At 43.8% G+C, this 12,338-nt stretch overlaps 1 protein-coding gene and 1 pseudogene across 2 annotated transcripts in view; one reads left to right on the plus strand and one right to left on the minus strand.

Annotated features, from left to right (window-relative positions):
• TNPO3 (transportin 3) overlaps positions 1-10,444 on the minus strand; it is a 99,776-nt gene extending 89,332 nt beyond the window's left edge. The window contains exon 1 of one of the 2 annotated variants that reach the window (XM_007982872.3): positions 9,972-10,444. In XM_007982872.3, the coding sequence (XP_007981063.1) occupies positions 9,972-10,091 (120 nt within the window). In that variant the 5' untranslated portion in view covers positions 10,092-10,444. The remainder of the gene's footprint in view (positions 1-9,971) is intronic. The other variant, XM_007982873.3, reaches the window with a different exon arrangement.
• A 58-nt stretch (positions 10,445-10,502) lies between these two features.
• On the plus strand, positions 10,503-12,338 carry LOC103226875 (triosephosphate isomerase pseudogene; annotated as a pseudogene).

Raw genomic sequence — 12,338 nt, forward strand, 5'->3', positions numbered from 1 at the left:
GATAACTGTTAAAACATTACACTATGACTGAGACAGAAAATACAACTGGGAAGCAATGAATACAAAATAGAAAAAAGAATTGTGCTGTGGGCTTGAGAAAAAAATAAGTAAAAACCGTTATGCAAACTCTGTCAACAGAAAACCCAACAAAAGGAAAAATACTTGTTTTCTAATTTCATTTTGGATACTCCACCAGAAGAGGAAAATTAAATTAGTACTTTTAAGAGTATGTACATACCAAACACTACAAAACTATCCCCTGTAGCAATACTGTTAACTTCCAATAAAGAGAAATAAGGTTTATCTTAGAGGCTTCACCTGCACAGCTGGAAAAATACTCTCTGATAATATTTCAGCACCATGGTACAAGTGAGGGAAATACAGGACAGGTAGTCTGAGTAATCTCAACTTCCTATGAAATAAATTTGTTTTTAAGTTCAACAGAGCTTAAAAATCTGGGAAACAGTATGACAGTTCCCCGAGTAAGTAAGTAAATAAATATAGAATTACCACATGATCCAGCAATTCCACTTCTGGGTATACCGTATATTCAAAAGAACTGAAAGCAGGTACTCCCACAAGTATGTGTACACCCATGTTCATAGCAGCATTATTCACAAAGGTGCAAGCAAGTGTCCATTGATGGATGAATGGATAAGCCAAATGTGGTATATATACATACAACGGAATATTATTCAGCCTTAAAAAGGAAGGAACTTCTGACACGTGCTACGCACACGAATGAACCCTGAAGATATTATGCTAAGTGAGATTAGCCCATCACAAAAAGGCTACATACTGTATGATTCCACTTACATGAGGTACCAAGAACAGTCACATTCATAGAGACATAAAGTAGAATGGTGGTTGCCAGGGACTGGGGGAGGGGCAAATGGGCACCTATTGTTTAGTGGGCATAGATTTAGTTTTACAAGATGAAAAAGTTTTGAAGATGGATGATGGTGATGGTTGCACAACAATGTGAATGTATGTAATACCACTGAACTGCACACTTAAAAATGGTTAAAATGCCTGGGCACGGTAGCTTATGCCTGTAATCCCAGCTACATGGGAGGCTGAGGTGGCAAGATAGCTTGAGCCTGGGAGTTTAAGGCTGTAGTGAGCTATGATCACACCACTGCACTCCAGCCTGGGCAACAGAACGAGGCCCTGTCTCAAAAAAAAAAAAAAAAAAAAAAAAAGTTAAAATGGTAAATTTATGTTTTGAATGTTTTACCACAAAGAAAAAATCTATAAAACCTACTTTCCATTTCCTCTATCAACATCAGTGCAATCACTATAAAAGAATGCTGAAGAAATATCTGAAAAGCTGGAAAAACTATTGTAATTAGAAAATACAGCAGTACACTGATAATTTTACATCCTAAATCAAACAATCAACTTTGGGCCAAGGCCTGACAAGATGAGAAACTAATCAAAATATGGAGAAATGCCACCACATAACAGACTACCATGGCAACAGAAATACTGTCACAAAATCACAAACATAGACTCCAATACTTCAAAGACATGAAATGTTCTATATTTGCACTGTACAGCACTTGGAATTTGGGTAAGTGCAAATAAGAAACTGATTTTAGGCTGGGTGCAGTGGCTCATGCCTGTAATCCCAGCACTTCGGGAGGCTGAGGTGGGTGGATCACGAGATTAGGAGATCGAGACCACCCTGGCCAACACGGTGAAACCCCATCTCTACTAACAGTACAAAAAATTAACCGGGCATGGTGGCATGCGCCTGTAATCCCAGCTACTTGGGAGCCTGAGGCAGAATTGCTTGAACCCAGCAGGCGAAGGTTGTAGTAAGCCGAGATCGCGCCACTGCACTCCAGTCCGGGTAATAGAGCAAGACTCCGTCACAAAAAAAAAAAAAAAGAAAAGAAACTGATTTTAACTTTTACTTAAGTTTAAATACTCACACTGGACTGGTGGCTGCTACACTGGATGACACAGCTACACTGGCGAAAACTCTCTGGGAGAAAGATCTTTGGTTTTCGTTATTTACATACTCCTAGTTTCTACCAGTGCGAGGCATAGAGTATTCCTAGACTGAACTCATCTACTGAAGTTGTATAGGAACATTATCTACTTTCTAGAAGGCTTTCCTTTCAAAAGCATGTTTTGACTGGAAGGTGTGAGCATAAGCACACATAAACAAATGCCTAAACTTTCAAGATAAATCAGTAACGACCAGAGAAAAGCCAAAAACCCTACTAGGCTAAAGAATCAATCGATTCCAAAAGGGAAAAGTACTAGGAAAGAAGTTTGAAGCTGACATTCCACGACCCACGTATTAATCGGTTCTCACGCTGCTAATAAATACATACCCAAGCCTGGGTAATTTATAAAGGAAAGGGGTTTAACTGACTCAGTTTCACACTGCTGGGGAGGCCTCACATTCATGGTGGAAGAGGAAGGAAGAGCAAAGCGATGTCCTACATGGCGGCAGGCAAGAGAGAGCTTGTGGAGGGGAACTCCCATTTATAAATCCATCAGAACTTGTGAGACTTATTCACTACCACAAGAACAGATGGGGGAACCCCCCATCATGATTCAATTACTTCCATCTGGCCCCACCCTGACACAAGTAGGGGGGTATTATTACAGCTCAAGGTGAGATGTGGGTGGGGACATAGCCAAACCATATCAACTCATGACGTTTCTGATATCATATCTAAGAAGAAAATTCCTATGGACATGTGATAAACCAAACATGACAATGCCAACTTGGTCTATCAAAGCATGATTTACTTCATCTGCTTTATGCTTTTGATGCTTTTCATCAAAAAGCTGCATACACCCATGCTGAAGCATGCCTTTTCAGTTTCCAGACTGAACTATAAAACTTTTGAGGTAACATCTAACCCAAAGATTGTCTCTGTAAAAGTTATCTCCTACTTACAACTTAAATTACAAACTTATAACTGAATAGCTTAAGTAATTGGCCCTATGAAGAGATGGTCTTTCCTTCAATAGCTCTCTACAACTTCTACTAATTTTGGTTACTAAGGGTGGACAAATGAAACTACTAAATGCACAGGACAGGCTACTAAGATTCCTTTAAGATGTGCCTCCAAATACTCTGTCTTTTAGAACACTTTGAAGTTATCAGTGATATTTACCCATCACATAAAACATAACCATGGCTGTACATCTCCAAGAATTTTGGTGGAAAAAGTTTAGAGCAATGAATACAGATTCTTCAGAAAATGACTGTGTTATACAAATATTAGAGAAAGAGAAAAGATGCTAACTCACAGCACAGGCTAAAGCCTATTCAAATTATACCTCTATACCAAGTCTACTGTCACCAGGTCATTAGAACTACACTAAATTACTCTCAGATTAATTAGTTGGGGTGGTGGGGAGGAATAAGGATAACAGTTTCACAAATACATATTCTTGAAAGTAGTTTTTTAGCCTACTACACAAATTCTATGCCTTGCCAATTTCAAATGGATGTTAAAATGCTATACTTATTACTACAGTTAAAATGAGCTTTTGTTTCAGTAGACAAAATTTTCTGGAAAGAAAAAAACCACCACACACATTACTTTTGATTACAAATGCCACTCAGTGACCACTTAAAGAGAGCCTTGGCCAGGCACAGTGGCTCATGTCTGTAATCCCAGCACTTTCGGAGGCTGAGGTGAGAGAAGTGCTTGAGCCCAGGGGTTCGAGACCAGCCTGGGAACCAGGCTCAGGTGAGCAAGGCTGCAGTGAGCAATAATCGCACCCCTGCACTCCACAGCCTGGGCAACAGAGTGAGACCCTGTCTCAAAAAACTAAATAAATAGGCCAGGTGCAGTGGCTCACACCTGTAATCCCAGCACTTTGGGAGGCCAAGGCGGCCAGATCACTTAAGGCTAGAGTTTGAGACAAACCTGGCCAACATGGCGAAACCCCATCTCTACTAAAAACACAAAAATTAGCCGGGCCTAGTGGCACATGCCTGTAGTCCCAGTTACTTGGGAGGCTGGGGCAAGAGAATTGCTTGAACCCAGGAGGCGGAGGTTGCAGTGAGCGAAGGTGGTGCCACTGCACTCCCACCTGGGCAACAGAGTGAGACTCTGTCTCAAAAAATAAGAGAGGCTTATTGAGTCCAAAAGTTCCTCTCCCTTTCTGCACCTGAATATCTGCTAGTATAAAATGAGGGCAACATATATATCTCATAAAGGTTTTTTTTAAAAAAAAAAAAAAAAAGAAAAAGAAAAAAAAGACTGGAAAGACTGAAGAGCATTAAAGGAGCTGAATATTGTTTATTTTTAACCATGTATACGGTTAAGAGTGACAGCAAAAATAAAACTCGCAGATAAAGAAAAATGTGAGTTATCCAACTGAGTATCTGCATGTATGCACTGTGACAATCAACATTTTTAAGAACCTGTGTGTGAAGCATCTTGATTGTTTATCTTAATAACCATGGTTTATTTCTTCAACTATGGGTATTGGACTACATAAACAAATGTGACAAGAATCCCAGTCTAGTAGGGGAGGCAAAACACTTATTTTCAAAGGTTTATAAAAAGGCAAACACAATGAAATAAAGTTCTCTAGGCATTCAATGGGGGCTGAAATCACTTTTGGCTGAAGAGAAGCAGGTAAGCCTTCAAGGAGAAAGTAAAATTTAGTTTGGGCTTTCAAAAGGTGAGTTAGTTTCTGCATTTGAAGACAGGGTTGGGAAAGAGTAAAAGCAGAGAAGTAAAGTTGGGCAAAGGCGGCATCCACTCTACCACAAAATATTTGTGTACTATGAGAAATATTTCAGCTATTTGGATGCTGATGGGAAAGACTCAGTAAAGGAGTCTAAAGATGCAGACAAGATATAGGATAAACCAAAAGATTAAGGTCCCAGAGATTTCAGAAGATTGAGAGATGCAAAGCACCTAGATCTGACAAGAGGAGAAGCAGCTGCATACAACCATGCTGAAGTTTGACCAAATTAGAGGGGAAAGGTGATGGTATATTTATAAAATAACTACAAAGATAGATCTTGGAATCCACATTTGATAAGGAGAGAAATAAAGACAGGAAGACCTAATAAAGAAAAAGGAAGGGACAGTCAATGAACTGAGGTTTTGATAAAATTCAAGAACTAAAGCAGGGACTTCTGTTTAAAATGACTAAACTAACTGATTGAACACAGCTGTTTGCTCTCAGGTCCTTCCAAAAATCCACTAAACATCAGAGTAAAAATTTTTTTTAAAAAGGCAAAAACACATAAAGACAAAGAAAATGGAAACAGATGACAGATATCAACACAACTGTGGAAACTGGAAAGCTAAAGGACAGTGTTAACTGTCCTAGCAGATCCGAAAAGGCTGAAATTTGCCTGGGGGTGGGGAGGGAGGATGAGATGAGAATGGGGAAAGCAAGGGACAAACTACTCATGCTGCAAAACCCAGGAAGACTGGGGAATTGGAAGCACAGGTACATCTGAAGGCAGATGCGCAGGCAGAACAAAAAACAAAAGAGTGGAGCTGGGTGTGGTGGTGTGCACTTGTAATTTCAGCTACGCAGGAGGCTGAGGAGACAGGATTGCCTGAGATCAAGAGTCTGGGTCCAACCTGGGCAATATAGCGAGACCCCATCTTTTCTTTTCTGTTCCTTTTTTTTTTTTTTTTTTTTAAAGGGTGGGGTGGGCCGAGCGCGGTGGCTCACGCCTGTAATCCCAGCACTTTGGGAGGCCAAGGAGGGTGGATCACGAGGTCAGGAGATTGAGACCATCCTGGCTAACATGGTGAAACCCTGTCTCTACTAAAAAATACAAAAAATTAGCCAGGCGTGGTGGCGGGCGCCTGCAGTCCCAGCTACTCAGGAGGCTGAGGCAAGAGAATGGCGTGAACCCGGGAGACAGAGCTTGCAGTGAGCTGAGATCGCGCCACTGCACTCCAGCCTGGGAGACAGCGAGTGTCTCAAGGAAAAAAAAAAAAAAAAAAGGGTGGGGTGGGGGAGAAATCTGCCAGAATGCGGCATTAAAAGAAAAAAGTTCTTTGGGAGGCCGAGACGGGCGGATCACGAGGTCAGGAGATCGTGACCATCCTGGCTAACAGGGTGAAACCCCGTCTCTACTAAAAAAAAATACAAAAAACTAGCCGGGCGTGGTGGCGGGCGCCTGTAGTCCCAGCTACTCCGGAGGCTGAGGCAGGAGAACGGCGTAAACCCGGGAGGCGGAGCTTGCAGTGAGCTGAGATCCGGCCACTGCACTCCAGCCTGGGCGATAGAGCGAGACTCGGTCTCAAAAAAAAAAAAAGGAAAAAGGAAAAAGAAAAAATTTAAATAAATAAAAGGGTCAAAATCTGTAAGAAGCAGTAGACTCCTAAATTTCCTCTCTGACTCTGAGCAACCAGGCTACTACTACTCTCCCACCATAACGGAAGACTCAAGGTTTACTTTGGAAAGACTGAAGTGGGTGGTCTCTGGACTCTCAGACAATAGACTGAGCTAAAGACAGGAGTATCATGCTGAAAACAAGAGATTAAATTAAAACCTACATACTCAGTTGTGAGATCCATCCCCTAGCTTCATTCCCTGACCTGGCTTTAGAACACTGGCAGTCTAGCTTACAACCCCCAAGCTGACTAGAGAACTCAAGGTAAAAGCAACCCAAGAGAAACAGACCAACAGAAAAGCAATGAGAGAAAGGATGAAGGTTCCCTTCTCGATGATCCATTAAATGGAAGAGTAACCCAAGAAAACATCATGGAATCCAAGAATCAGTGGATTCAGCACAACAAAGAGGCAAAGGGAATTCCCTAGGCCAGTGTTTATGGAATCCCATAACGATAATTATCAACAGACCTAGCGAACCAGGCCAGACTGGAGCAGGGAAATGGAGGGTTCTTGGGATAGATATTTCCTTCAGCCAAAAAAGAAAACAAATCACCAGTCTGAACAAAGAGGATACTTACATTACTGAGATTTAGGGATGACTTATTGTGGATATACAGAAAACAAAATGTTAAAAACAACAACAACAAAAAAGAGGTATTTGATTACCAACAGGAAAAAAGAGGTTCCACAGAATTTTGTTTTAAAAATAAAACTTAAATATTAGTAAAATTACATAAAGATTTCAAAAAACTGGGTGACGTTATTTGAGATTTTTGAGCCAGCAAACTGGAAAACAGTGAGTTATTATCAAAGCAGAATGTCTGAATTAGCTATTTGGAGGTGTGGTGACTTTTTTTTTTTTTTTTTTTTTTACCATCTTGGTGTCTCCCAGGCTGGAGTACAGTAGCGAAATCATAGCTCACTCAGTCTTGAACTCCTGGGCTCAAGGGATCTTCCCGAGTAGCTGTGACTATAGGCGAATGTCACCATACCCAACTAATTTTCCTATTTTTTTGTAGAAATGAGGTCTCACTATGTTGCCCAGGCTGGTCTTGAACTCCTGGGCTCAAGGGATCCTCCACTTTGGCCTCCCAAAGTGCTAGGATTACAGGCGTGAGCCAATGGGCCTGGCTGGTAACTTTTTTCACCATATTGGCCAGGCTGGTCTTGAACTCCTGACCTCAAGCAATCCGCCTGCCTCAGCCTCCCAAAGTGTTGGGATTACAGTCATGACAGCCTGGGTGGTGGGTTTTTAGTAAAGACAAGATCCAGGGTGTGATTGTGTGACCAGGTAACTGAAGAGAATGAAGAGGTAAAGGTATCAAAAGGCCACAATGTTAGCTGAACTGTCAATCCAGATGCTAAAGTTGCCTAAACATGATGTGTGACTGCTGGATATTTTCCAGATCCACTTTTCCACCCTCTTCTGTCATGTTTTCTGCTCCAATAGGCTGACCTGTATAGACTTTACCAACAGGTCACTGTGTCGCTTGGCTTCCGGCTGGGTTTGGCCAATGGGAAATCCCATCTGTGAAGATGATGTAAGGTTGTAATAGAGTAGTGGAAAGTAAGGAGAGAAAAGTGACTAATATTTAAATAACAATTGCTAACATTTTAATCTCTATGTTCCAAGAACTTTTCTAAGCTCTTCGTAGAATATTAACTCATTTAATCACAACCACCTTCTGTGATAAGCAGAGATTTTTTTCTAGTTCATTTCCAAATCCAAACACCCAGCATAGTTGCTGGCACATGGTAAGCACTCAAATATTGATTTAAAATACACACAACAAGCAGGTTTGATTAGAAAGATATGACTTTTGCAGTGTAGTGTAGCATTTCTCCTATTTATACTTTAGAAAACTATACGAAGATCAGGGAATTGTGACTCTCCAGAGATCACAGAAACACTAAATGAGACCATATGTGAATGATTTTCTTGTGTAGCCTACAGTGAGTCGTATTCCTTTATTTTCTGAGGAGGACTTGGGCGCCAATTTTTTAAGTTTAATATTCAAAGTCAAAGTTGCAGCCAGGCGCGGTGGCTCACACCTCTAGTGCCAGCACTTTGGGAGGCCGAGGTGGGCAGATCACCTGAGGTCAGGAGTTCAAGACCAGCCTGGCCAACATGGCGAAACCCCGTCTCTACTAAAAAATACAAAAATTAGCTGGGCGTGGTGGCGTGCGCCTGTAATTCCAACTACTCGGGAGGCTGAGACAGGAGAATCACCTGAATCTGGGAGGAGGAGGTTGCAGTGAGCCGAGATCACACCACTGCACTCCAGCCTGGGTGACAAAGCCAGACTCTGTCTCAAAAAAAAAAAAAAAAATTAGTCGGGCATCGTGGCGGGCACCTGTAATCCCAGCTACTCGCGAGGCTGAAGTAGGAGAATCGCTTGAACCCGGGAGGAGGAGGTTGCAGTGAGCTGAGATCGCACCACTGCACTCCAGCCTGGGCGACGGAGCGAGACTCTGTCTCAAAAAAAAAAGGCAAAGTTGCTCCATACCAAGACCAGATTTTTAAAAAGTCAAAGTTGCAAATTTTTAAATATCATGAACTTGCAGTCTAGGAGCTGATTTAGTAAGGCAGAGCACCTTTAAGTATCAGTTATGAGTTAAAGGGAAGAGGGGCAAAAAAATATGCTTGTTAGTATAAAATGCAAAAATAAAGGTAAAGGTGAGTATTTTGTCAGCCTGTAAAAAAGCTTCTTTAGTTGTTTTCAAAGTACTTAATTGTTAAAGGGCATACTACATTAGGACCTAAGTGAGCCAGATCACCAAGAATACACACTCACACAGAAATGAAGCACAGCAAAGGTGTGAAAATTAGGGAAGGAAGCATAAAACGTGAATCAAAGAATGCAGAAATACAATAGATATAAGCTACAATTAAATATCTCACTGGATGCACATACAGTTTTATATGGAATAATCAAAGCAGCAGTGATACCTATTTTATAAATAAAAAAATATAAAAGCCAGAGAAATAACAAGGTTAGAGGATTAATATGAAATAAAATGAGAACTCCAAAGATTTTCTGAACGCAGAATTAATATTTTTTCTTCATATTATGTTGCCATTCCAAAGCAAGGGGAAAACTCGCACGAGTAAGAATCTAGAAACCTGAGAAGTTTCGAGAAGAACAGACTCAAACTGGAGTGAAAACAGGCAAAAAGAGTGAGGCATAAGGCTACGACTGGGAGGAAATTGCCGGATGCAAGTCTTGGACACGGAGAGACCAATAAAGCATTCTTAAGCGGAAGGTGGAGAAACACTGGGGTTGGATTTGGTGGGAGGAAGACAAAACGGAAAAGCACGGCCCAAGAAGCAACGGCAAAGGCAGAACTTAAACAAGACTAGATCGATGCCACAATCGAAAAGTGTAAGACCTACAAATCAGATTCCACCGGGTAGGAAAAGGGCCAGTTCGCGACCGATCAGGTGCGACTAGTTTCCCAAAAGCGGCAAAGATGTAGCTTCGCAGCCCCACCCCACGACAGCAGCTCCTCCCCAAGGAGGACCTCACGAGGTCAACCGCCGGGTTCAGGTTCTCCCCTGGAGCCTAGGTTCCACCCCGCCCCGGCCCCGCGGCACAGAACTGCCTCTCTGGGCCCCTCACCGAACGCTGCAGCTCCCCAAGCCAAAACGAGGCGCGCTCCTTTCCGCTGGGATCTGGGTCGTGGTAAAGCGCCTGCACTGCCTGGTACACGAGCTGCAATGTCGGCTTTGCTCCTTCCATGGTGGTGGCGGCAGTGGCGGTAGCGACGGCTCTGATTCTTCTCCCGAGGCTTCCACGGTTGCTCCGCCTTCGCGCTTCCTCACTGTCTGGGCCACGGCCGCTCCCTGACTGGCGCCATCTCCTCCTCTTTGGCCGTTACCAGGGCAGAAGGTTCCCCGTGGAAGTTGCCCCCTCGGAAACAGCTATTAGGTCGTATTCAGGTTCCTGGCCTTTTTTCCGGTTTTTCCAGTAGACCCCAGACTTCTGAGTCCACAGATTCTGGCGCTCCCGTCTTCACTCGCTGACTTGCCCTCAGAAGCCTATCTTCGCACGCCACACACCAGCGTGTACCTAAGGTGCGTTTACCCGGACCGGAAGCGACAGCACCGATACCTTTGGCACACTTCCGCCTGGTACACTACAAACGGCCTCCTTCCCGGCACGCCTCCTCTTGTCTCCCCGCCCCCTCCCGGAAGTGGCCCTACCGGGCCAGGAGCCGGGAAGAAGAGCCGGTGTTGTTCTCTCGGTTTCTCGCTTCCAGCTTGGGGCTTTAGCACCGAGATGTGTCCCACGTCTAAGCTGCCTTCAGCTCCTTGGAAATGGATCCAGGTTTTTCCTCCCCCTTCCGACTTCCCTATCCCTCTCCAGAGAATCCTTTTCTGCCCTGGTGATCAAGGCGCGTCAATTCAACTCTCCCTATAGTGGCCACAGTACTGGAGATCCAAAATGACTTAAGACATGGTGCCTACGCTGGCTCTAGTGGAGGAGACAGACACGTAGTCAACTGAACTATTTTACAAACCTGAAATATGTGCCACATTGAGATAAATCCAAAATGCCTAGAATCTCTGTCAGCTCCCCTTTATTTAGTTCTTAAGCCCAAAAGAGGTCTTTCATTCCGCTTACAGCTCCTGGTGCTCTAACTCCAGAGCGTTTTGCATACATCTTTAGGATTATTCTCACATTGAACCGTATTTTTGTGAATGCCTTTCTGTCCGAATCCAATACCAGTGGTCTAACAATTCACAAAAGAAAACAGAAATCTTGGAAACTGTACTCTGGAGAAATTGGGGACAAAAGGTTAACAGTATATTAATATTAACATTGCTGCTAGTCCTTTGCACTAGTAAATAACTGCTATTTGATAAATGCTCACAATGTGTAAAACACTGTAGTTACAAGATCTCATTTAATCCGCCTAACAACTTTGCCAAGTATTATTAAAACCCGTTTTAGGCGCTGACACTGACCTACGGCACCTCAGCTCCGGCGCCATGGCGCCCTCCAGGAAGTTCTTCGTGGAGAGGAACTGGAAGATAACGGGCGGAAGAAGTGTCTGGGGGAGCTCATTGGCACTCAGAACGCGGCCACTGTACCTGCCCACACCGAGGTGATTTGTGCTCTCCCCACTGCCTGTATCGACTTGGCCCGGCGGAAGCTAGATCCCAAGATTGCTGTGGCTGCGCAGAACTGCTGCAAAGTGGCTAATGCGGCCTTTACTGGGGAAATCAGCCCTGGCATGGTCAAAGACTTAGGAGTCACATAGGTGGTGTGGTCCTGGAGCACTCAGAAGGCATGTCTTTGGGGAGTCAGATGAGCTGATTGGGCAGAAAGTGGCCCATGCTCTGGCAGGGGGACTCGGAGTAATCACCTGCACTGGGGAGAAGCTAGGTGAAAGGGAAGCTGGCATCCTTGAGAAGGTTGTTTTTGAACAGACAAAGGTCATTGCAGATAATGTGAAGGACTGGAGCAAGGTCATCTTGGCCTATGAGCCCGTGTGGGCCACTGGTACCGGCAAGACTGCAACACCCCAACAGGCCCAGGAGGTACACAAGAAGCTCCGAGGATGGCTTAAGTCCAGCGTCTCTGATGCAGTGGCTCAGAGCACTGGTATCATTTATGGAGGCTCTGTGACCAGGGCAACCTGCAAGGAGCTGGCCAGGCAGCCTCACATGGGTGGCTTCCTCATGAGTGGTGTTTCCCTCAAGCCTGAATTCATGGACATCATCAATGCCAAACAATGAGCCCCATCCGTCTTCCCTACTCTTCCTGCCAATCCAGGAACTAAGCAGCCCAGAAGCCAAGTGACTGCCCCTCCCATGCACATGCTTCTGATGGTGTCATCTGCCCCCTATTGTGGCCTCATCCAAACTGTATCTTCCTTTACTATGTATACCTTCACCCTGTAATGGTTGAAAGACCAGGCCAATCCCTTCTCCACTTACTATGATGGTTGGAACTAAATGTCACCAAGGTGGCTTCTCCTTG

This window comes from Chlorocebus sabaeus, chromosome 21, assembly GCF_047675955.1.
Source record: "Chlorocebus sabaeus isolate Y175 chromosome 21, mChlSab1.0.hap1, whole genome shotgun sequence".
NCBI lineage: Eukaryota > Metazoa > Chordata > Mammalia > Primates > Cercopithecidae > Chlorocebus > Chlorocebus sabaeus.